This window comes from Crassostrea angulata, chromosome 8 (assembly GCF_025612915.1).
Source record: "Crassostrea angulata isolate pt1a10 chromosome 8, ASM2561291v2, whole genome shotgun sequence".
Lineage (NCBI taxonomy): Eukaryota > Metazoa > Mollusca > Bivalvia > Ostreida > Ostreidae > Magallana > Magallana angulata.
In genome coordinates, this window is record NC_069118.1 from 42,321,122 (window position 1) to 42,349,108 (window position 27,987).

At 33.1% G+C, this 27,987-nt stretch overlaps 2 protein-coding genes across 3 annotated transcripts; one reads left to right on the forward strand and one right to left on the reverse strand.

The window, feature by feature from the left end:
* Window positions 1-578: 578 nt before the first annotated feature.
* LOC128158632 (MAM and LDL-receptor class A domain-containing protein 1-like) lies at window positions 579-13,679 on the forward strand. 2 transcript variants are annotated; one of them, XM_052821563.1, is made up of 6 exons: window positions 579-993; window positions 4,844-4,898; window positions 5,115-5,200; window positions 5,481-5,607; window positions 6,983-7,161; window positions 13,584-13,679. In XM_052821563.1, exons 1-6 carry the CDS (start codon window positions 697-699, stop codon window positions 13,662-13,664), a joined length of 825 nt encoding a protein of 274 aa, XP_052677523.1. In that variant the 5' UTR covers window positions 579-696; the 3' UTR covers window positions 13,665-13,679. The 2 variants fall into 2 exon arrangements, with proteins under 2 accessions (XP_052677523.1, XP_052677522.1); XM_052821562.1 differs by lacking the exon at window positions 13,584-13,679 and adding an exon at window positions 8,162-8,503 and having other exon boundaries at window positions 583-993.
* Window positions 13,680-18,306: 4,627 nt separating this feature from the next.
* On the reverse strand, window positions 18,307-27,922 carry LOC128158626 (uncharacterized). The gene is made up of 2 exons (XM_052821555.1): window positions 27,829-27,922; window positions 18,307-20,186 (listed from the first exon to the last, which is right to left on the reverse strand). The coding sequence occupies exon 2, from the start codon at window positions 20,184-20,186 to the stop codon at window positions 18,453-18,455; it is 1,734 nt and encodes a 577-aa protein (XP_052677515.1). The 5' UTR covers window positions 27,829-27,922; the 3' UTR covers window positions 18,307-18,452.
* Window positions 27,923-27,987: the final 65 nt, after the last annotated feature.

The window sequence follows — 27,987 nt, forward strand, 5'->3', positions numbered from 1 at the left end:
CGTCATGTAAAAGTTTTGTTTAATAAAAATTTCATAGCTTTTATTTGTTTAATATAACATACAAAACAAAAACTATTTTTAAATATCTACAATCAATACGAATAGTTAAAAAAGAGTCTAAGATATAAATGTGATTACACGCGGTACAGTGTATCATTAAGAAATAAATTTAGAAAGACAAATACTTGTGCTATTTTAAGTGATTTAATTACAAGCAATTATGATAGAAAGTTTATTCCTATTGATATTAAGTGTTGTCTTATATGCCGGATTGTAAAGCCTTAAGATTGTTGGTATCATCATGCAACGTACGTAAAACTGGGCCAAGCCACAGTCACATATATATCATCAGTGTGTTTGACGAATAAATCTGGCGTAATATAATTTTATTTTTTAAGTTGATACGTATCCAAAAGTGGTGCAAGATATTGTAATATATAATTCATTCTGTCTGCTTTTCTGTAGATCCCGTGGGGGCATTTTAAAGATCAAACATGTTGTATACAAAATAATATCTCCCTAAAGACGCACCTAACCTATGTAGTATTAATGTAAAATGAAACTTTTTAATAGCGTATCCTCAACCGGAGAATCGCTTAATCATCTGTGTGGTTTAACCGTACACTGTAGGTCAATCAACACTATTTGTTATATGCAGCCCACAACACATCTCAACAACTCATATACTGGAGCAGAATGAAATTTCTAAGAGCTTTGCCGATGATGGTCGGTTTTGTTGAGTTAATCCATGGCTGTATTCAGTTTGACCTCTCACGTGAGGTGTCTTTCTTTGCCACTGCTCAAGTGATTGGAACATACCCAGGAACCTCTAGAGAAGAATTATTTGGCGTGTGTGCTTCAAGATGTACCAAAGACATACGATGTAACGCTATTGACATCTGTTCTGAAAATTTGAAGTGTAGATTAATCAGAGGCTGGACACCCCTAACGCCAGGAAACGTATCTGGAGGAGTGTGTCAACGATTCCAAATGGTAAAACAATTAGCCTCTTTCAATTTAAAATTATCTTTGATAAATAATATAAATATGCACTTTTGCTAAAAAATCTGTTTTGTTTGATAAGATATGACATTGTATGAATACATTACCTTTTTTATTTTAATGTAATTAACAAAATCTTGAAAAAAAAGTTTTTAAATGGACGATTTTGCCTCTTTTAGTCGATTGGATAGTCTTCTTAATAAAAGCATTTTAAGATTCAATTGTCATTTGGTTTATTTTTATGCACTAAATTTGCTCTCTGGCCTTTAAAAAATTCTTTGTTCTTCATTAAAAAAAAATTAAGTCGGGTTAACTCTCTTTTGAAAGATATTTAAAAAGGTACGAATTTACGAATTTACGAATTTACGAATGAATCTCGAATTTCATCAGTATTAAAGAAACAATAACGCAAAAACAATTAAAAATACGAGTGTCGTTAGGAAAGTTCGTGGAAGTAGTAATTTACGGAAACATTGCTGTGTACTTTGAAAAAAGGCGTACTGGTATGTTTTATTAAATGATTATCAATTGAAAATAAATGTTCAAAAATCAGATGATGTTAATATTTTTTTCTTTCAAATTTTACAGCGATTTTCATTTAACATGAATTAAATTTACGGAGCACAATGTCATATTTCAATGAAGTCAGGTAACGTCAAAAAACTGGAAGGCAAACCTATCACTCTTTTCGGAAGTAAACACCTTTCAGTTCCACACACTTTTCATATCTCTGTAATCCACTTATAAAATGCATCTTATTATAAACTTGTCACGTTTGTTTAACAAGTATTTTCGGGCGTGTCGTAGATCATTTAGATCCAAAAATCTCTTTTCAAGCAGTTCTAATTTTAGAGAAAAAATTAAGCGAAATCCATAGGTGCAAAATCCGGGCGGAATGGGACTTTTTTCGTCATAATAAATATCAGTCTTTCTATCTTTAAACCTTTGATGCCATTTGTAAACCAATTTTCTAGACTTATGTGGGTCATGTCAAGCAGCATCTAAGATCCCTTTTGTCTTCATCGTTGATTTTTTTGCTCGTAGACAAAATTTAATGACCGCCCATTGCTCCAAGATGAACTTTGACCTGAACGTTTTTGACAAAATGTTCAAGCGTTGGCCATCCATATTCGGCAATAAAACAGTCGGAAATTATTCAATTTAATTAAAATTTCTACAAATTGCAGTTTTTATGTTATTGTAATGTCATGCAAAATATATATGGAGGGTAATCGTGTTCAAAAATCCAGACATGTAAACTTGTAAATCTGAATATGCAATCGTGTTGATGTGTGAGCCTGAGCATGAATATGTGTAATTCTGATCGTGTAACCTATAAAACTCGGGCATAAACACGTGTAAGATTTGACTCAGTTCCTTCGCATGATGCACATTTTGCAACTTTATTGTTTACATTAGTTAATTAAACCTTAAACTTTGCACACTTTCAATCCGTAGTTTCTGCATTTGTAACTTCAGGCTCGGCAATAGCATATCTGACATGATACAAATTGACAAATGTAAAGTCTACAAGTTTGTCGAATTTTGACATGACCTTACATGGAAACAGTGACGTCACTGATAGAAAAAGGCTAGCTGCAGGTTAAGGCATACCGTAATCGCCGGAATAGGGACGGAATAAATAAAAAAAATATATTAGGTAAGCACATAATCATATTATCTCTTGATAACAACATTTCATAGAGTTTTATTTTTCGGAAAATTAAATTATGAGATTGGTATACATTTTATCAAGAGAACGTATAAAAGATGCGAGTAAAGAATTCGATCGGCTTCAGATATCCTCTTAGAACTGAAAAAAATTACATTTAAAGACTTTGTTTGAATACACGTGTATAAAGATATATACGCATTTTTATTCATAGGCGTCTGAACCGGGAAAGGGGGGGGGGGGCCTACGGGGGGGACTTAGCCCCCCCCCCCCCACTTTTTTGCCAAGTTAGACCTAACCATTAGGAACATAGCAACAGGGAGGATTCGAACCCCCCCCCTACTTTTTCCTCGCAACAAACAAAATTGTTCCTTAAAAGACCTTAAAGAGAATGAAATATTAATAGTTATATTGAAAATTAGAGTCATAGTATGTATACTAGCACCCCCCTCCCACCACCACCACCACGGGTTAGGAATTTCATGATTTTGGGGGGGGGGGGATTGGGCAGGTAAGATTGGAGTTATTGGTATACCCTCCCCCACGGATTAGAATTTTCATGATTATGGGAATTCTTGTCAATATTTTTCATGATTAGTTTAGCCCCCCCTTTCAATTTGCTTCCGACGCCACTGTTATTAGAGTACATGCAACAAATTGTTAAAGTATATACCTCGGCTGATTTAAGAAAATATCTCCAAATGCATCCTTATCGCTACCACAAAGTTGTGACAAGACCCCCCCCCCCCCCCTCCACGCGAAAAATTACACGGGGTCCGTCAGCTGAGTTGCAAAGTTATTGATAAGAAAAACAAACTATGTAAAGACATTGGTTTTGAGATTGTGATTACCCGGTAATATGAGACATAAGAAGCGACACCCTCTTTAAAAAAAAGGAATAAAAATTCCAAAGATAAGGTTAACTGTCGTGAAATTAAAATGTGTATAAATTATTTTAAGAAATGTTTCTTTGCAATTTTTACTATTTCAATAACGGAAACCCGGTTAAAAATTCACTCTCATAATTCTTAGAATTCAGAATCAATGGAGTTACATGGGACCTCACGGCGGTCTTCGAACCCCATGCCGCTCAAAATATATTTACCCCCTTAGGAAATTTCTTGATCCGTCTCATTTCTAGAAAAGAGTACGCATTTACTTATATTCCAGTTTAAATTACATGTCAATTTTTTTTTTACAGATATAAGATATTAGGCATTTCCTTTTATAATACCATCAGAATTATATTACGGAAATTAGCGCATTCGTCACATCGGCAACGATTTTTTTTCTACATGAACCTCGTCCTGTTTGGTCCAGTTTCAATCATACCTCAATTTTTTTTCCAAAAATAATACCGGTGTTTTCGATAGAAAAGTTGTCGTTCATTAAAAACTTATTGCAACAGTTTAGCTGAATATTATGTTTATTTTTCGTTCATTCCGGTCCGGCGGTTACGGCATGTCTTTTCCCGCAGCAAGGCATTTGCCATATAAGGTCATGTCAAAATTCGACAAACTTGTAGACTTTACATTTGTCAATTTGCATCATGTCAGATATGCTATTGCCGAGCCTGAAGTTACAAACACAGAAACTACGGATTGAAAGTGTGCAAAGTTTAAGGTTTAATTAACTAATGTAAACAATAAACTTGCAAAATGTGCATCATGCGAAGGAATGAGTCAAATCTTACACGTGTTTATGCCCGAGTTTTATAGGTTACACGATCAGAATTGCACATTTTCATGCTCAGGCTCACACATCAACACGATTGCATATTCGGATTTACAAGTTTACATGTCTGGATTTTTGAACACGATTACCCTCCATAAATATAGTGCATATTTACTCACTTAAACGCTACAATTACATTTCAAAAGAAAAAAAATGAATATAAGATATCAAATAATTACAAAAAACTGAATTGCTCCATAAAACATATCTTTTAATGCTATTTAAGCTGTATATTATTATGGTGCTTTTAAAAAAACAAACCTTTACATTTTTATTAGAAAATACGTCAAGTTTAAAATTGGTAGGTTTCACTGATATCACAGGCCGCTCACAATTGAAACCGTCTGCAAACTTTCCGAACAACCCTCATATAATGTTTTAAAAGATTTTTTTGATGAATTGTTGAGTTAATGTTATACAATGTACATTTTCCAGATGTGCCAAGATGGATATTTTTATGACAGACAAAACGAATCTTGTCTTCAGCACTGTAAGTCTTAAACATTATCCAAATGTCATTTCTTCACAAACTAAGAAATAGTTTCCTTAATAAATCTTCATACTTAAAGGATAGAAGTGTACTAACCGTAAATGATACAACGCCGCTCAATGATATAAATACCATTGAGCGTTGCAATAGACTAGAGGCTCAATTTTACTTTAATCTTTGTTTTATATTTCCTATCTTGACTTATCTTTATTTCAGATTATTGCGACTTTGAGAGTAATCCAGAATCGGCTTGTTTTCTCTCCGAGAGTCCATCGGACGAATTTGATTGGACCATTCTTTCGGTGGGTAGTTAACAAAATTATTAATTATAGCAAAGCATTCCTATTTCAAAAGCCTGCTTATAAAGGAGTAGGTTGGAGGTAAAGTGAAAAATTTGGAATCAAATAACAATGATTATTACCTTTATTGGGGCTACAATATCTGAATGCAGCAATTAAGGTTTTTGTTTTATGTGTTCATCTTTACAACATTATGATTAGTTAATAACAATCAATTATCTGTGATTGATACAAAGGACCAATTTTCAAGTCCTTTCTAATAAATAGGGTTTATTTAACACAGGGTTCGACAGGATCCGTAGGCACGGGTCCTACCTCAGCGTATCATGGATTGCATTACAAATACATTGAAACATCCACAATTGCGTCCGGACAAAGAGCAATACTGGAGAGCTCAAAGACATTTCAAGGTACACTGCACTGCAATGGCTTTCCAATAATTCTTATAAATCATTTATACACATAAAAAAATATACCAGTCAGCGTATTATTCAGTTTGTAAATATATTGAGGAGTCCAATTTCTGTCAATAAAGGTTAATTTACTAAGATGAAATCAAAAAATAGTTTTGTAGGTTTTATTTTAAATTCTTTTAAAGCATCATCTGATTTTTTTCCGAATTAAAGTACAATATTGTTTAAAGTATTCCAAATTGTATCTCTAGATTTTAGTTAGAGAGTCTGAGGTTGAAATATTAAACAAAAAAGGAGAATAGTTATTTTGATTGCCATTTCTGGGACATTTTTTCCAAATGATAGCTTTACGTTTCTTCAAAAGTACTTTATTTTATCCACAAGTCTAAGAAATATGAACAACAGTTGTATTATTTATTGGTAGATTTATTTTCGATTAAATGATAATAAAAGGTCTTATTAACAATACTAAGCATGGTTTAATGGTAAGAAAATAATATCAGGCATGTTGCATCAAAGGGCGGGGCGGGGGACAGGGACCATGGGGCCTTCTGCCTCCCCTGTTTTCGCAGCAGACGTTTATCGGATATTTACATACAAACAAATGAAGTACATGTACCATGCCCCCCCCCCCCCCCCCCATCAAACACACCCTTTGTGGGAGTATGTAACAAGTTATAAAGTTATAAAGAATTTACTACTCACCCCTACACTCTTCCCACCCTACGAATTAAGAATAGTTCATGATTTTGAGAATTTCTTCCTTTTTATGTTTGGCAATTTTTTTAAGGTACCACACTTACTTTAAAACGGATGCTACTTGCCTGAATATCATGCATCTATTCACAACAAATTTTGAACTGTCTAGTGTGTAATTGTAACGATAACAGATTTTCAGTTTTTCATACCGATGAAAATTTTTTTTTTTCAAATAATTAAGAGTATATATATAATTTTTCTTGAACAACGAAATCAGTTACATGTATCTGAATCTACTTTACCGATACATAAAACAAAATTTGGATGTGTAAATGCAGCATCCTACTTTCAAGAATGAAGTGGCATTACTGCCTCGATTGAAAGGTTTGATATTTTATCTTTCAAGAGGAATGATGCGTAGATTACTTTTTTCATTGCATTAATATAATTAAATTTAAGTGTATTATTTAGTCATAAATGTAAATACTTTCATATACAGTTATGTCTATTATATGTCTTGAAAGGAAAAAAACCTGTAATAAATATATAATGAATATACCAATCAATCAACTTTGTATAAAAGAGAAACTATTTTAATCTTGTCTGGTGATTTTTTGTATCTTATTCAAAATCGCAATAAATGTGCAAGGACTTTAAACTTTTATTTAACAAGCGCAAACCTACTGCCTGACGATGTACTACCACATGTATGGGGACACTATAAACACTCTCACCATCAGAACTCAGAGAGGAAGCAACGCCGCCATAGACCGCTGGGAATTGTCTGGTGACCAAGGCAACGTCTGGCACCATCTTTCTGGGGCCAACCTTCCTTTGGACTCCCAAACAAAAGTAAGAAATTAAAGGCAAAGAGTTTTTACAACAACCAAAGTTTTACAACTGCGAAAAAAAAAACTACCAGTGTGACATATGCTGCTCTTCAAAACACTATACTTGATAAATAAAGGAAAATATGCTATCCGGCCATCTTGTATATATGTGGACCAAAAATGGATAAATTTTTTGGACAGACTTGTTTATATCCAAAACTGATCAAAAAGTCTTTCGAAAGATAACAAAAAATATATTTATAATTTGATTTTTATCTTTTGACAAAAATGTTGGTCCTGCAATCTTTGGCATAAATTAAACGAGTCAGATAAAAACAATTAATAATTTTGGTCCATAAAAATGTACAGACGACCGGACAACCCCCCTTAAACAAGTGCCGAGGTAGCATTTTTTTTTAACCGACAAAGGGAAATGTTTCGAAAATGCAACTTTGTCATATAATAAACCACTGCTTACAATGTTTATAACCACTTTTTAAATGTAACTCACCTGCCAGATTAGATTTTTATCTTAAAATTAAAAAAAATTCAAAGGAAAAGGTAACTTTTCTCATCAGAAAATAAGAATTAAAGAAATTCCAATAGAAATTTAACTTCCGATAGATTGTGAACAAAGCATATACAGTTTTTTTAAATTTTGATAGGAATTGGATTTCTTGTTCTAAGACTGGGTGTCTGAATTAATTCCAGGAGGAATGTTTTTTAATCTTTAGGAAATAAAATTCCTGTAGGAGTTTTAGAAATCCTTTTTTTTTTTTTAAGTTTTATATTAATTTTATATTAATTTTCAAATGTAATTGCCTTACCTGTCATGCGAGACACACGGAATACAAAAGTGCCAATAGACTGGTCTATCATTTGATAATGTTTACACATCTTTTACGAAACTGTATCTTAAGTGGTTGCGACAAATTCCACATTTCCACCAATTATCATCCTGCACAGTGTTACTAGATAGTATCACTGAACTTACAATAAATGTGTTTTCCTCCGTATTTTAGATTATCATCGAGGCTACTAAAGGATCCAGTTTCACTGGCGATACTGCGATCGATTACGTTGAACTTTGGCCATTTGCATGCCCGTAGAAGATGACTTCATGAGTAAACAGTGTACTGTTAATCAAAGTTAACAACTTGACGATAAACCGCAGAAGACGTAAACATGACACTTTTATATTTTTTAAAAGGAGTTTCGATCCTAAGGGGGGAAACATTCTGGAGAAAGTTGTACTATTGATAAACATGCCAGTGTTTTAAAGCTATTTTATGTACTCTTCATTATTTCGATTTACATTTTTTTTTGTTATTTCTTTACGTATGTTGCTCTTTAAATATTTATTTATTATCAAATGATACATCATGCTCATTTTAATTCATTCCCGCTGACGTTCAAATAAAAAGATGGATTGCAATTCCTAGGCTTATTACATTTTATACGACAAGATAAATTGAAAATGTTAAGTCATTTTAAGAATAAAAAAAGAAGTTTTCAGAAAAAAAACACCAAACTTTACCGTTTAAATGATGAAAAAAAAACGAACGACAATGAGAAACGGGCATCATCAATGTGAGGACATTAAGGAATAATATTTTTAAAGAAGCTCAGAATTTTAACTTGAACATACTTAAGTAATTAAAACTTTTCATGGTTTGACAATTGAAGAGAAAAGAAATTCAGTTTTGAAGAAGATGAATACAAAATTGTTGTAAAATATACCTTCTTTAGATTGATAGGGACAAATTTAAAAATTATAGTTTAAAGATGCTTAAAAGGAAAAAAAATGTTTTTGAGATTCATATTACAATGTGCGCGCATTAATTCTGAGAATCAGATGTATAATATCAGATAAAAATATAGTAGTTAATATAATGTTCTCGTACTAATATATTTTAAGACGTTGTTGCTCACGTAAGCCACGTGGCCAAGGGCTTTTTTTTTCAAAACATACTTATTAGACATAAACATTTTTAAATAGAAGCTTCAAATTCATACTTTCATTTACCTTTCATGTTAATTACATACAATTAAGATTATGACAGATAATCGACTTTTACGTATTATACAATAAATTAAATGCAATTGTACAATACAATTTTTGCTAAGACATTTGAGCAAAGTAAAGAATGATAACTCTTTGATGATTTATCTCCTTACAAGAAACGTTGTTAAATAAACAGGGGACCCAAAGTTATACTGAGTTACAGATTGGTACAGGTGGTAAAAGCAAAATCAGAGATATTATAAAATATATTTATAAAAAGGCCATGCACTATTTTTGCTAGAAATTATTAAACACAATGTACTAATGTTGTATAAAAGGCATGCTTCGTTCACATGATTGGCCACGAATTATTTTTGCGCAATATTTGTACCGTCAGCAAAAATGTTAAGAGAAACAAGTGGAAACTTTTATGTTCATTTTCCAATAATATGCGCGTTAAAAGCACGAATTGCATTGCCGTGGTTTATGAGTTGTACTCATTGATTGACAATTCCTCATACTACGCACTAAAATGTATATTATCAGATATTCATTAAATTTTAACGAGAAAATTGGGTGATTTGACATGTCATTAACCCCATACAAAGAATACCTTGATGACGATATGGTGCTCAATTAGAACTGTTACTAAAAGCAATTGATTTTTACAGTAATTTTACTGTAATCTCAATCATGGTGATAATCTCTTATCAATATTATTATACTCATATACAAATATGGGATTTAAGAATACGGCGAAAAAAGAGATGATTTTAGAATCCAATGCATTTTCTTTTTTACAATATCGTAGTTTAATCTTGAAAAAATCAGTCGGTAACGAATTAAGTGCATATATATTGTATGTATTTTTCTTTTGGCTGCTGTCACAGTATTTTCAAAAAGCTTTCATCCCGTAACTTTTTTTAAGGTCAATGCAATAGAGAATTAAACAAAAATTATAAAGTCGTGATTACATTTCCTGGTTTCAGTAATTGAGCTCTTTTGTGACATTGATTCCAAGATTGGAATTTGACCATGGCATCATCCGAACATGGTGGCATGTGTATCAAATACTCAGATCTATCGTGTAGAGAGAAGATACCTAGCGTCATATTTCGAATTGATTTCATAGTTGTCATCATGGACTTGTAAATTATTCATCATAGTATACGTACCTTAAATTCTCGATAAAAAAATATCTTAAAACGTTCAGTTACCTGCATGTTCACCATGGCACGGGAAGTTATTATTTTGTTATTATTCTCTATGTTTTACGGAACGGAACATTGTGAGAATTTCCGGTATACGAAAGATGTTGCTGTGCCAAACGCAATTCAAATCATATCCAATATATCTACGGAGTTTCTAAACTATCTCAGCGTTGCGTGAATCACTAACTGTATGTCTAACATTGACTGTAACGCCATAGACGTCTGCGGGACGTATTGTCGTCAAATTCGAGGCTGGGACTCCTTGTACACCGAACAGGACGTGTCAGCGACCTGCCAACGATTTCAGATCGTAAGGATATTTTGTTTGTTAACCGGGATTGGGGGGGGGGGGGCTTATGTCGTTTATACTATAAGATGTATAGGGGTATGGCATATTCTATTTAGAGCAGAGAAGAGGTCAGTCGTTCATAGAGAATAGATAGATTTTGTATTTGTACTACTACTAGTTTTTTTATGAGAGAATTACATGTATTATTGTTTTTTTTCTTTTGCTCTTTTTTATTGCAACCGTAATATCTGGTTTGATTTCTGACTTATCAACATTTCAAAAGTATATTCGATTTAAGGTCCATAATATCAAGTTGTAACTTAAGGAAACTAAATGAGCGTAACCCCCCCCATTTTTTTTTTTTTTTTACAATATTTGTTATTGTTATAACTTGTATAAAAACAGGAATCAAAAGTTACAATCTAACAATGACTTTATTTTTTGCGGAACAAAGGCCTAGAAAAAAAGTTCTTGTAATTAGGGATAACTGTAGATTTTTTAACGTGATTTTCATTTTAACAAAAACAACAACAATGCATTGTATTTAGCTAAAGATAACTCATATATAGAGACTTAGTTTTCAAAGCGTATTTAGAATACGATTTTCCAAACAATTACAAATTTTATTAGTTTTTCAATTGTTCAATCAATTAAAAAATAAGTGGGAAGAATGACAAACCCGGATTTTTCAAACTTATTCAATTATCAATACATTAGCTTTTCTATTTATTAAGTCTTCATAATACACATGTCCAGATAAGAAATTATATAACAATATTGGAAACAGGAAAATGATCAAAATACCTTAGCAATTTAAGAAAATTAGAAGAAAATTTGCTCGAACCTGGAAAAAAAGTGTTTATTCTGTTCTAGGAATGTGCAGCGGGGCAGTTTTACGACCGTGCATTGGAGAGATGCGTTGCTAACGGTATGTAGCATATTTACTTTTATCACATGTTTAGCTCAATATACGATGGATTTTTGATGTAACACTGTGATGATGATGTGATGATGATACATGTGTATTTCTGTTACAATCATGTTAGAAGTTTTGCATGTTTGTAACCATCAATCTGATTGGCTAATACATCCAATGATTAAATAGTGGTTTATAAAACAACTGTTCCAATCCATTTTATGTAAAATCATGTACAAGTATAACTTTGGTAGCCATTGACTTCATATTTTATAATTTAATTTTTTGCTATAAGTTGTGGTCATTAGACCTTTAAAATAAGTTAAGATTTTATATGTTAGTAAAAATAATTTTGAATACTTTCTGTTGGTTTTATCGCACTTTTTCATTTAGATAATCGTGTGACACGCACTATAAAAATATTAAAAAATGCTTAAAAACGATAGAACGCACTATATCTCAAAACTTTGATCATTGACATCATATAAATTTAATGCCAGCAGAGTAAGGTGAATATGATTAGTTAAATACTATAAACGATTTAGTATTATCATCATTCAGTATTTTTTTAAAATCAAAAATGGGTAGAGATTTGAAAACTGATAGAGGATATTCGGACAGGAATATTTATAAAAATTGTGAATGAAAACTTTATGCTTTGTATATATTTCTTGTCACTATCATTCATAAACTGAATTTTTTTATTAAAAAAAATGTAGCAATTTGTATTATTTCCACAATTAAGAAAATCTAAATCATAGTGTAAAATTTTTAGGGATTTTACTGAAGTTTAAAAAAAAATGGCCATTAAATCCAAAAGTAGGTCATTGACCTACTTTTTTGAAAGTGAAAAATAGCACTACCATGATAGTTCTATAACACACAATATATTTTTTTTCAGAGTAAACGTATACCTTGAATTATTTTTCGATAAAATAGTAATTAACACATTAATTATGATTAGAACATGATTAGAACATTTGATTAAAATAATCTCTCGTGGTTTGTGATTTCTATTTGCAACGTACGTGATAGTTATCGTAAAAATGCAAAAAAAACAAAACAAGACCATAATTGCTAAATTTACCAGACATGCAGCATATGTCGTATTCAAAAGTCGACAATATTTACCCCCGTCTAAATCTTATTACTTATCAATTTTACAACACACTCAAATCTAATGTTACATAATTTCTGTAATGAAGATTACTGTGACTTTGAGGCTGACCCCGAGGTGTCGTGTTTTCTGACGGAGGATCTAGCAGATGATGATGGTGACTGGATACGAAACACGGTAAACATTATAAAAACATGTTTTAGAGTTGCAACTCTTTTTGTACATGGTACTGTAACCTTTCAACTGAGAATTTTTAGTCAACAAATTGTTTTGTTGGGAGGAAATACATTTTAATTCATAAATATGATTTTTACAGGGCCCGACAAACACTGGCACTACCGGACCAAATGGAGCCAGATTTGTTAGTTTCTACAAATACATGGACTCTGCTGCAATGAAGCGTAACGAAGTGGTAACACTGATTAGTTCCAAAGTCTTCACAGGTTTGTTCTCCGCATGCAGGGAAAAGAAGGGGGGGGGGTCACATATGTGTTTCTTGTATGACTTTATTACGTGAACAATTTTCTTTTATTATTGATTCTCCTCTAGGTTTTCAAGGATTGTAATGTACATAATTACTTTCTGTGTTCCACGTTCTATTGACTTGTTCGATCACAATTATTAAATAGAATCATATATATGCGTCATGTTTTATTTATAAGTACATATAAGTTTCAAACAAACTTTGTACATAAAAATTCTTATATTGCATTGCAACGAACAACACCATTTATTTTCAGAGAGAGAGAGAGCGAGAGAGAGAGAGAGAGAGAGAGAGAGAGAGAGAGAGAGATAGAGAAAGAGAGAGAGTGAGAGAGAGAGAGAGAGAAGCTTTTCGTGTTTCTGAATTTCCTCCGATATGAAACTAATGAGTTTTTTAAGTTGCTACGTATTTTTGGATTTCAGATTTTGATCACGGCTAAGAGAGATGGAAATGCGGCCGACATTGCGGTAGATCTGTTTGAGCTGTGGCCATATCCCTGTTAACAGAGGCGCATTGACTGAATATCGTTAAATTGGTACATGATAATGGTCCCCAAGATTTTCAAAGTTGTTATTTGTTATGGCTGTTGTTGTTGATGTGTTGGTTATTTTAACAGAATTAAATTCCCATTTTTATAAAGAAAGGGAACAGAGCAGCCGGGGGGGGGGGGGGGGGGGGGAGAGAGAAAAAGACAAATAACCACGATTTCAGGCAATTCAATCATACTTTCTCTCCATCTCCCATTTAAGTGTAAAGGTTTTGAATACGCCTTTAATATTACAATCTATAAATGTACCTCTTTACCATTTTTTGATTGTATATTATAAGTATATTGTTTGTTGGAGTTGATGCATGTATATATGTAGGTTCTGGTTAGCAAAGGTAACCAAACGCGATCGGAAAAACCTCACCAAATTCGATCTGATAATAAACGGAACGTGCAGATTTTACTCCTGTCAGTTTGTACAGAGCTATGAATATACAATTAATGTTCGTAATACTAAAGGGAATCATACGTACTAAGTCTTGATGGATTTAAATACCCGCAACGTTATTTTTTACAAGATAAACGAAGGGTAGGATTTACGCACGAAACGATAGGATTAACGCACGATAGAACAGTATACACGCACGATAGGATAGGATTAACGCACGAAAGAACAGTATACACGCACAATAGGGTAGGATTAACGCACGATAGAACAGTATACACAGGCGATAGGATAGGATTGTTAAACGATAGGAAAGAATAAACGATGTTCATGATAAAGTTAACGTATCATCGCTTTAAACGATCTTCCCGAATAAACTGATAATGGCAGAATTTGAGAAAGAACGCGTACAAATAAAGATTTACGTGGAATTTCTTTTCAGTAACAATTGCCGAGTTGTAACCATTTTTGCATCATATATAGAATGTATAAAAATGACCAGTTAATTTTTTAAACTAAAATTATGAGCATAAATAATCAATAAATTTTCTGTATTGTTAACATTGTTTGTAATTACCGAACACCCTAGCCGATCACTGCGAATATTTCAGCCTGAGATCAAATCACACGAAAAATAGCGTGTTCAATTATAAAAATCCAACTCTTGTTTAAAGAAAATATAAAATATATAATGAAAGTTTAATACATTCTTTCTATATAAGATAATGATGCATTAAAATGAATTATATTACATAGAAATTAAATAAATATTTAAGATTTTTTAACAATCTTTTCATTACCACATACCCTGGCCGATTGCCGAGAACATTTCAGCCCGAAACAAATATCACACGGAAAATAACAGGTTCAATTAAAATACAATTAGGTTTTAATTAAATATAAACTATATCATAAATACGTTTGTTTTCGTAAAAATATGATGCATAAAAAAACAAATTAAACTGCATAAAAATTAATGTTTACGCAGGTATTAAAATGAAAGATAAACCTGATAGGATTAACGCACGATAGGACAGAATTAACGCACGATAGAACAGTATACACGCATGATACGATAGGATAGGATTGTAAAAAATAAGGTTGCGGGGACTGTTATGTAAGGAAGTAATATATGAAATGGGAAAAATACTGATTGTTTTTATTTTTTCATTTTTTTTTATTTATTAATTGTTTTTTGTTTTTTTTTTGGTATTTTACGATTAAACCAAAATAAGTGTAACCATCTTATTCGCCTATTCTAATTAGAATTTAAACCTCTTTATAATACATGTACATTACTTGCATGATAGTAAGGGAGGTAAGGAGATTCGCATATCTCCAGAAATTGTTTTTTATGCCGAAGGAGAAGTAGTAATATAGAAAACATCGCCAGGTCTTATTGTTTATCATTTCTCGTAAAGCTACATACATTATCCTGAATGTTTACCGGTTTCTTTCTATGTTAGTTTTTTTTCAATTTGCAGTAACACGTAATATATGTTATACGTTTTTTAATTATAAAAACGATTAAAGGTTTGATATATATAGATTTAGAAATAATCTTTTGGTTGCCTAATAAGCTCGTCCTCGGAAGTTTTCATACGATTGAGAATTCACGTGGTTTCCGAAGCGGTGAAATGAACATGTGAGGTGAAATGAAAAATATGACGATGACAGGGAAATTAGAAGTTGGATTGCCCTGACACGTGACTGTCTAGAACAAATCAAGTATTTACTCTGAAGCTTCATATGAAAAGAAACTGCTAATAAGTGTGAGTTTTGTAAACTACATTGATTAATAAATTATTAACAAATGATTACGATATTTTTTTTTAAATTGTGTTAAGTTTTTACATAGTTGGCCTAAATTGTTAATTCTTTTACAAAAAAAAGAAAAACTTATTGTTGTGTCTTACCATTATAAACTTTTTTTTTCTTTTTTACATTATGCCATGTTTGTAAGATATATCGATTTTGGATTTGGATTTTAAGAGCACTTTGATAAAATATGAACAAAATTATACAATGAAGTACATGTACATAGGCAATTTCGCCACATATGATTCTCATATGATTCTCATATGTATTGCTTTCCACATGAGAATCATATGTGTATCATATGTGCATCATATGCATATCCAATCATATGAGTATCATATGAACACTCATATGTGGATCATATGTGGCGAAGTTGCCTGTATACATTTACCTGAATGGGAATACCTGGCTCATTCGATCTTTAAGTTACCAACAGTTCTAAATAATATAGATTAATATACATATGTAAATACCTCTGGTCCTCAGTCATGTTCGATAACTCGAAATCTTTCGGATTTTTTCTTTATTTGTACCAAAAATCTGCCTTTTCTATAAAAAGTGTTTGATTAGTCTTCTATGTATGTCCCAAGATATTTATGCAGTACATCCCCCCCCCCACACACTTTCAATTTGCTTCTGACGCCAGTGTACTCAGGCGTTTCACATTACATTAAAAATGAATGTGTAAATAAATGGATTGATGTTTTGCACATGTGGTACAAATTAATTAGACTTGTGTTGATAAGTCAATATATACTGATTTTAACTCAATGCGATATTTGAAAACAGACTCGAAAACCCATGTTTTTTTTTTTTTTACATGTACATGTACCTACATACATATAATAGAATTACATTTCTGATTGACGTTGGAAGTAAATCGAAAGTGGGGGGGGGGTGTATTATCGGCGTAAACCCTGTAACGTTTTAGTACACAAGCTCCCTCAGTGATGATCGAAAAAAACTTATGTAAATCGCACGAGAGTTCCGAGCGATAGGAGGGCGGATAAACTTACTTGTCCAAAATCTTGAATAGCAAAAAACAAAATAAATAAAAAAAAATGAAACAAAATAAAGTTAATTAATCAATTTAAAAAGGAAACCCATCATCGCCATTTCTCAAACTCCTAATCTGTGGGGGGGGGGGGGGCAACCACAGTGCTTTTATTTAAGGTTAATTATCCGGTTATTTTTTATTCAAATCTTCAGTTTTAAACCAGGAATGGATCCCGGTTTTGAAGTTAAAGAGGGCACTAGTTATAAACAGGGGGCCCAAGAGCCTTGAGGGGGCCCTCGCTTGTCCATGGCAAAGCCCATGGAAGCTCCTGCATTTTGAAGATAAGTATACTAGGGTATAAAACAGAATGACGTATTTAAAGTTACACTGTTGTGATAGTGATATTTCCTCTCGTAATTTGTTTTTCTCGACAATCTTAAGAAAATTACTAGCAGGGAGAGGATCCAGGATTTGAAGTGGGATGGGGGGGGGGGGGGCTTCAGTTCAAGGCAAAGGGTCTGAGCAACCCTGATAGGGGCCCAGGGGACGATTGTAAATATAAGACCTGCAAAATCCCAGCAAAGACATCCGCCATGCAGAAATATAAGGAACATTTCTGTTTACTTTTTTTCTTCTGAATGGCTGTAAATTAATCAGTTTAAAAAAATCAAGTTCAATTGGACGATGTTTAAACAAAGATAACCATGCCAGCTAGTAAATATTATAATAAACATGGAAGGGTCGTTTTAAACCCTACCTAGTATAACAAATAACTTAAAGTCGAATGACTGGTCACATTTAAACCCAAGGAAAGGGTAGTTAAAATGGGCTTTCTGTGTACGCTACACACGGGACTATTTTTATTTTATACTCATCGTTGAAATCAGTTTAATGCAGAGAAATCCCATGAGTTTTCAAAAAGTTCACATCTAAGACTTGCAAGTTGTACATCTTGTTTGATCGAAGGAGAATAATCTAACTTTATTTTGACAATTTATAGGGGGGGGGGATGCGCCGGGTACACCCCCCTCTGACTCCGCCACTGATTAGATTAGGACAGATAAAAAGGAAATATGGAAAAAAAGGAAAAATATGTTATTGTTTTAGCGATCAGTGCGTATGAAAAATAATTAATGGATTAATATTTGCTTTTTAAATGTCACTGTTTAAAATATTATTTGAAAAATATTCTAAATAATTAAATCATTGTGCGATATATCATATTTTAAAAATCATATGTAAAGCAAGTATTTTTGATAGCATTTCATTGTCAAGATTGGGTCGGGCAATTTTTAATAGCTATAAAAAAAAGTTAATACTTGTATATTTATTTGTTAATTCAATAGCAATAAAAATATTATTTCATTACAGTAATTAAAAAAAAATACATAAACGAATAAACATGGTTACATAAATGATGTACATGTACTTCAATGTACACTGTAGATACCAGTAACTGTACACTATCACAGTATTGTTGTTACATTGTCTCACAACATACACACACAGAACCTAGTTGTTGTATGGACATACATGTATAATGTTCACTGTAGATACTTGTACACTGTCACTGCGTTGGTGAACCACCGTTGTCCCACCCAAAGATTGTTCGCATCATCCACACACACACTACGGGGATCCTCTACCTTTTTTTGTGATGTGAGTAGTAGAGACAAGAACTGACCGTCCTGATCCAGGAGATGAACTGTGTCACTGATTCTATCACACACCAGGATGTGACCGAGTACATCAGTACATATTCCAAACGGATTTAACCGTGACCCCTGACCTGTGTAGGAAAACCTGTGTTGTCCTGATTTATTCACCACCACTACAGCATGTTTGTTAAAGTCTGATACACAGACATCACCATTGATGTTTTCTGTGATATAGAGTGGTAGACCATACACTGTCTGTCCTTTGTTGCATCTCTGTATGTTCTGTATTTCTGTCCCTGTCTTGTTGTACCTGGTGACTTTAGCCTCTACACCCTTCATCATCCCCACCAGTAGCTCCCCGTTGATGTGGGAGGAGTGTATACTGATTGGTTTCCAGCCTCCTGTTCTAATGAATTCAGTGATTGTATTACCCAGTGTTATCCTATTTATGACATTGTTGTCTCTGTCTGTATAGATCAGATCCCCGTCCCGTGTGACTGTGTGGTAGCCTTCAGATTCACCACTGGTTTGTATCTTCTGTAGCTGATTCCCCTGTAGATCTGTTTGGACAAGGTTACCAATATCATCACTGACCCAGAGTCTGCCTGATTTACCCAATGATATATGAAATGCACTGTAAACAACTGGTACTTTGTACTCCCTGACCTTGGTGACAGAGGAAGACAGAGACAGTGTTTGTTTCACGTCAGATTTCTCTCTGTCTTGTTTTCTCTGCTTTCCTGTCGGTTTCAACTGTGTAGAGGTTGTCTCCATGGGTTTAATTTTTCTGTTTTCTGCTTTTGTGTTGGGAACAGTTATTATACCCAGTAGTTTGGCGACATCTTCCTTGCTATGTTGACCAGCAGTAAATACGGGTGGGACTAGTTTGGATGTCTCTGGCAAGGCTCGAATTTTAAGGCTTTTTGATTTGAGAGATAATGTTAAATTTTCTATGTTTGAGGGAGATAGGTAACCATAATATGTTTGGATTAAATCATTAAGATAGTTGAGGTAGTCATCTATTTCTTGGTTTTGGCCGTTTAATGTTTGTAATAATGACTGTTCTATGTTGTTGACTTGTTCACTATTATCTGATGTGACTGCATCAACCATTCTTTTCACAGACTCAGCTTCAGCCCTCATTGCTGTTCTTATACCGTCCATGATCTTCTTTATTTCTGTGACATCTCCAGCAATTTCTTTTTTCACGTCTTGAGAAACTGGATCAAAATAGTTTCGAATTTTGTCAATTTCCTCTTGATATTGCGATACCTTTTCAGCAAAGACAATTTCTAGATCAGTAAATACGTGGCCGCGATGTTCTTTTGTGGCTGTGCATTTAGAGCAAAGGGGAATCTGGCATTGCTCACAGAGAAGATCTATGTCTTTTGTGGGGTGGACCGTGCATTTCTCTACAGGAATTCGGCGTTTGCGTTGTTTATAATGGACCACTTCATGGTTCTTGGTTTTCTTATTCTTCTGATGTTCATCTCTGCATTGTTCACACATTGGTTGGTGACAATTATTGCAGTAAAACTGGCAGTTCTTCTCACAGTCTTCAGTGCCACACACCAAATAATGCTGGGCGTCGGGTGGTGCTTGGGATTCAGATAATGCCATCTGAAATGGTAAAAGTGCCTATAAGTTAAGAGAGCTAGGCTACATGTATTTCATTAATTGTATTTGTTATCAAAAATCATTAAAAACTCTGAATTTAAGACCAATCCACCCCCTCCCCCCTACACACATACAGATACTCAGATTGATATGTTTGTATTGAGTAATATTTACATTTTCAACTGTCTTTGTCTGTAATAACATTACGAATCAAGGATGAACCCTAAAACCCAATATCTTCATAAAACATGAGTGGCACTAAATGGGTGTGTCTTATAGCATGACCAAAAAACGGTATTGGCTGCGCCGCGTAGAATTACAAAGCATGTCCTACATAAACAAAATAGTGGTTTTAAGTTGTTTTAATGTGTACAAACTGAAAGCAATTTAAATATAAGTAATAAGAAATCATTCTTTGAATATTATGAAGTGATAATTTTGGTCGGAGCGTGGTCAAATCTACTTCGGGATTTATTGGATTTGAATACCTCCCGACCGAAATTATCACTTCATGATACTCAAAGAACGATTCCTTATTCCTTATATAATCTTCAGCAGATACATATAGGGATTATGACATTCCGGTACATGTATACACTGTAATGTCACACTTTGAGGTAGAGACAATTTATTTGTCCATTCCGTATTATTAACTTATCTATCTTAGTTATGTACATGCCCGAATCCGGAATTCTTAGTGTACATGTTTTAATATTTATATAATAATGATCATAAAATATAATGCCGGTATATTATAAGGTGTATAGCTTCCCTTTGCAAATCATTTATTTGTTTACATCAAAAACTCTCAATTATAGTTGATTTATTAACACGTGAAAAACAAATGGAAGATTTAAAAAAAAAATGATATCTGACCTTGGCACTATATAACTATGAAAATGTTATGAAAATGAAAAACTTTCGGTTAAGTATAAAGAAAATATTACATACATATATATACTTTAATATTAATGTATATTAACTACGTGTAAATCCAATATTACGCCAGGAAATATGTCAACTTCTGTACCGTCAAGGGAAATAGATGTTATGATTTTACAATTGTATCAAACCAAATTATTCTAATTTACCGTTAGGTCTATAGAAAGGTAACGTGGTAACGCCCTAAAATCAGAGTGAGAAAATACTACACTTGTGTAATTTACCTCCTGGTTAAGATAAACCTTCCGGTGTAATGAAGAATAATGACCCCCGTAGAATAATGACCGGGGGTCATTTTTCGACGTAGAATAATGACCCCCCGGTCATTATTCTACGCAGAAAAAAGACCCCCCGGTCATTATTCTACGTAGAAAAATGACCCCTTTGCCTGAAGAATAAGTGTCATTTTCATAAAAATGAGCACACTCCACATGAAGAAAAGTGACCCCTGTAGAATAATGACCCCCTTGTAGATTAAAGTTTTTCAGTATATTTTTTTATTATTTGTGAAATAGTCTTTACACTATTGTAATTTTTACTGCTGCAGTTTACAGAAAGTAATATAAATTATAATTCATATTCAAATAAACTTAAAGTGAAAGAAGGGGTATATCTTAGAAAATAAAAATACTTCCGTTATAACAAGACATTGACGTATTGCATTGGGGTATGGTTATCATCTTAAAAGGGCATGGTCACGATTTTAGTCAAAAATTATTTTTTCCGATTTAATGTTCACAATGCTTCAGTAAGGCATTTTCAATAGGCAACTAAAATTTGAGTTGTCATTCGTTGAGTTATAAGCAAGTTGCAGAGCTTGAAATTCTTTGCTATGTAAACAAAGCTTTTGTTTACATTTTGAATGTTGAAGTGAAAATTCCAATTTTAGACCTAATGAATGTGTTAAACGTAAGGAACTGTTTATTTATGCTTAAAATGAATAAGAAGATAGACAAATCAACTTTAAAATTTTTTTTTACTGGTATATTGAACCTGTGTAAACAACAACAGGGCACGAGCCTTGTTTACATGACAAAGAATTTGAGCCCTGTATCTTGCTTAAAACTTTTCAACTGACCCTCAAATTTCATTTGATCAGTAGAAATGCTTTCCTTAAGCATTGTAAATAATGAAAACAGAAAATTAGAATTTGACCAAAATCATGACCATGCCCCTTTAACAATTACATTTACATAGATCTATATGTTCCGATAGGGCCACTTCGACCTTAGGGCGAAGATGCGAAGTTGCAAAGGCGATAGTGAAGATGTGATGCCTAAAGTGCGAAGGTGCGAAGGCGAAGGAGCGATACTACTGTCGCTCCTTACCAACTTCGCACTCTGGCCTTCGCATCTTCGCACTTTCGCCTTCGCCTTTTTTGATTGCATTCAGCAAGTCTCGGTCTTTTACATAGAATTTAATGCAGGCACCGTACTCGCCAAGGTTTTTCGATTAATCCAGGCTATTAATAGTACGCATGCGCTAGGCCATCGCGCTTTCTATGAATGTTTATAAATATTTTAATGTGTACATGTGACATATATGTTTACCAGTGCTAGCTATGCCTAATCATTATCTACCCCACACAAAATTTAATGTCCACCATAATGTGTACATATGCACTTCCAGGCTCCTGTCACTTACCAGCCGTCTGTTTACCGTGGACCAAACACAGTAACTTTCTAATTTCATTATGCGACACTCCTTGCTCATGTATGGATCTAGAGGGAGAGAGGGGTTCCGTACCCCCGGAAAATTTAATACCGGTATATTGATAATTTCACGTAGTGAAAGGGGAGAGGGGGTCCGGACCCTATCCCCCTGGATAATTTAATTTAATTAATTTTATAAAAATAAAATTTTCAAAATATGCCTCGTATCCTTAAACGATAGAGAGCTCCGCAATTATAGAACATAGGTAATCACATTACAAAGCTCACCGAGACGAGGCATCACCTTTATAAGGCATCACCTTTATGAGACCACCTTTATCATATTTTATGAAAACCATCCTTTATGATCTTGGATATTCATGGATTCTGTTTTGACACAATATCGTATATCATCTGTTAAAAAAATTGTACGATAATCATATGATCATATGTTAATCAATACAATAATATAAAATTAAAAATTGCATCCAATCATACTTACAATATCTATCATATAATACCATAAAATACCGAAAACAAATTGTGAGATATGATATATATTGTCATGTATGATATGACATTGTATTTTGTTAAACATTATTGTATTTGATCAAATAATACAATATCATTAAACATAATACAATAAAGTGTTATATGAAACAATATCATATTGCAAAAATACATCATAACATTGAAACATATGATATTATATTATGTAATATGGTATAATATTGTATTGTATGATACGGTATCATATTTGATAAATAATATATTGTATTATATGATACAATATTATTTGATACAACATTGAATCATATCAAATGATATAATATCATGGGAAAAATGAAATATTATAAAATTCAACTATATTATACATATTGTATCATAAGATACAATATACAAATATTGACTGGGATTGAGGGCAACATTGATTATATTAGCCCCCGAAGGACGAAATATTGCCCGACGCGAAGCGGAGGGCAATATTTTCGTCCCAAGGGGGCTAATATAATCAATGTTGCACGAAAACACAGTCAACATTTGTTTTGTTATATGAAGAAACAAAGCAAAATTAAGAAAGTAATTGAAAACAGATCGCCATAATTTTCTCGGCTCAACAAAGAATTCACGAATTCAATTTTGTGCAAAGTTCATCTCCAAAATATCCTCAGCATCAAACGGTCACTGGTGATTTTCCGCCGACCGAAAGAATTAATATACAGATGTTCTACCTTATTTTACTTCACAGTAATTTGCAAATCCTTATATCCGTTATGATAGCGAACCGTCGCATTGCGCATCTGTTGTTAACTTGCCTTGACTGTCTATTATGACGTCACCTTGTTTTGGAGTCGCGAAGAGTTATTTACGTCATCGTTTACGAATCAACTAATCAGAGGCGATTATTTGAAATAGAGGGAATGTTCTCTATATATTATTCCTACCCGGTCAATATCAAAAAAATATTGACCGGTCAATATTTTTCGGACGAGCTAATATTACAATTATTGACTATTCGTCTATATAGGGTTATATAGTGAGAATATACTACTGAATATAACAATAATATATATGACAATATCATAAAATACAATTTCATTTGATATTATATAAATAGTGCCTGTTTGGGGGGGGGGGGTAACAGTTGCAATTGACACCCCGAGAAAACCATTGTCAACCGACGCGAAGCGGAGGTTGACAATGGTTTTCTAGGGGTGTCAATTTCAACTGTTATCCTCCCAAACAGGCACTATTTATTTTGTTATACTGAATGTCTTATTTAAAATTTTTAAGAAAATTTTACTGCTTTTATATAGGAATAACGTGAATTCTACAGCGAACCGTACGCGCATAATTTTCGCGCATGTAACATTTTTTAATGTTACCCGTTGCCAAGTGCGTTGCTAACGCTGAGGTAATAGTAAATATTATTAACTGCGTCTTAACCAATCAGATTTCAGTATTTAACATGAAAGTATAACAATATTCTTTATAACAGAAACCTATATCATATTATACAATACTGTATGTTACAATATCATAGAATATACAATATTATATCAAAGGATGCAACATTATATATTGCAATATCATATGTAATAGTATCATGTGATTAAATAATTAATTAATAATACAATATAATATTATACAATATTGTATCATAATATACATAACTTTACAAAACAATATCATGATATAATATCATATCATAAAATATTTAAAAAAAATGATACAATATTATATCGTATTAAATAACCTTTGACAAAAGAACATATGGTATTATATTGTATCCTATTAAACAATAGTGTTTCATATCATACAATTCTATATCATATGAATCATGTTATATCCTTTAACAACAACCACATCTATCTATCAAGCAGGTTTGAGTGAGGTAGGAGATTTCTTTAGCATCCTTGATAATGGAGATCAGGCTCTGCATCTGAAGCAACCTCTGCGTTTCATTTATAATATCGTTAAATCAACTATGCAAGCTATCATCTATAAAACATGTGACCTGTTCAAAAAACTAAACCTCATCAAGCATCATAAACCTATGGCTCAGTTTCAGCATTCAAGCCTGCATCTGTATTATAAGACACACCATCCATTCAGGTTAGGTGAAGTTACCAAGTTTGGTGAAGATAGGACAAGTAATAGCTTAGATACAGGACCTGCAACAAAAACTTTAGCCAACTTCGGACGCCGACGCCGGGGGTATAGCATAAGCTCCCCTTGACTTCGTCTCGATGAGCTAAAAAGGCAAAAGTGCGAAGATTCGAGGGCGAGAGTGCGAGGTTGCAAAGGCGAAGAAGGGATAGTAGTATCACTTCTCCGCCTTCTCAACTTTGCACTTTCGTCTTAGCATCTTCGCGCTTCGCCGTCGCATCTTCTATATTCTTCATATTGTTCATGAATTATACTTGCATTGAGGATTTCCACTATTACAAACTGCTGGGTATGCAAGTGCATCACCCAGAATTAATGATGAAAGCAAAATTATAAAAAGTTACTCCACTGTTAGTCATTATAACCAAGCTAAAGGTAGTAAGCACTGACAGCAGTCATTACGCCAGTAGAGGTTAACGGCCAATAAGAAAATTCGTCAAAGTATTGAGGGTACTCGTACAGAAAATATATTTTACTTTATCGTCAGCATACTTTAGTAAGTTTAGTTAATATCAAGATGATTAATGCATCAATAGTTTGTATGAGCATTGGTAACTTTGGATACAATAAAGATCGTGTGATCAAAATCAAGGGATACATAAACCCCAAACATGGGCCCTAACCTCTTATCAACGCTTTTAGAAATAATCTTTTCTTATTATAATCGATCAGTGTTTATTATCTATTAAGATTTACTATAGTCAGGTACTCTTCACACATTTCCTCTAAAAGAATAAAGTCTATTCATGATCACAAATACAACATTACAACCAATGTTTAAAATATTGATGTTCATGTATTAGGTAGAAGAAAACAAAACTAACGCAAAACGATTTTTAAAAAACCACTTTCCTCAAGAAATGTAAATAAGAAGTATTCATATTCCTACGTTACCTGCCCCCTTAGTCTCTTTCCATAAAGATGTATACATGTATCATTCTAAGATTGACAATTCATTCACCGATGAATATTGCTTATATTATTACACAATAATTCTTTCATAATTATTGTTCTTTAACTATCACACAATATTCTCATTGTGTATGAATCTTTCTTTAATTGCGTCATTTCCCGCCGTATGTCGACGAGAGAAGTGACGTAAATGTTAACAATCAACTTGTGGCAATGTAAGAGTGTTTTGTGTGTGCTTGCTACGGATATCAAAAACTATATACAGCGATTTATTTACAAATTCTGTGTTTATAACTTCAAAATCAGTTGAACAGAGTGAAAAATTAAGTAATTTCAAGGTCATATCTTGGATACGGGGTTATCAATTTCTATTCATGTTTACGGGGGGGGGGGGGGGGGGTCATTTTTCTATGGGGGTCATTTTTCTTCATGTTTAACATGAAAAAAAATAACCCCTGGGTCTTTTTTCTTCAGAAAAATCCAATTATTCTTCAGCTAGGGGGGTCATTATTCTACGTCGAAAAATGACCCCCGGTCATTATTCTACGGGGGTCATTATTCTTCATTACACCGGCCTACTTTATCGTCTATGTGATATGGGTATATGTTCGAGCAGACTGATTAAAAACAACCCCCTTATCTTAACTCGTACAGACGGGTGTAAGGATAAGGGGGCGGGGCTGGTTTTAATCAGACTGGGGTACGAGGTACTTTTTTAATTTGAATTCATAAAACGAATCTCATTCTGACTTTTTGTTTTCCCTTTTTGTGAATCATCAGTAATCGATATAATAAGTAAAGCTAATAAGTTTGTTAACCAAGTGTAAGTAATATATTATAATTTTAAAAATGCGGAAAAATTATACAGTGCTATGAGAATCTATCAAAATATTGTTCTGTTTATGCAAGTCAAATACCATCTGTAAATATAACTAAAGGTGCATGTACATGTAAAATGTATACTGGTATCTTTGCAAATTATTAACATGAAATACCATATACATGTATAATAGCTGCACGTACATACATAAGTGCGAAGACGTCTGAAAGTGCATTACTTATTTATAAATATATTTATGTACAAGCCCGAATCCGGATCTTTTTTTGTGTACATGTTTTAATTTTTATTTCATGTAGAACCAACAATTTAATGCCGGTATATCATATGGTAAATAGCTTCCCTTTACAAATCGGTTTTTTTTTTTTTTTTGGTTTACATCAATCACAAATGCAAAACAAATGGAAGAATTTAAAAAAAAAGATAGCTGACCATGGCACTATTTCATTATAAAAATGGCCACTACTTTCGGTTTAGAACAATGAAAATATTACATACATATATAAACATATTAATGTTGAACTACATGTAAATCCAATATTACGCTAGGAAACATGCCAGCTTCTATACCGTCATGGGAAATAGATGCTTTGATTTTACAATTGTATCAAACGAAGTTATTCTAATTTACCGTTAGGTCTGTAGAAAGGTAACCTGGTGAAGCCCTGAGATCAGAGTGAGAAAATACGAGACTCCTGGTTAAGATAAACCTTCTGGCCTACTTTATCTTTATAGAGGGTTGTCTATGTGATATGGGTACATGTACGAGCAGACTGATAAAAACAACCCC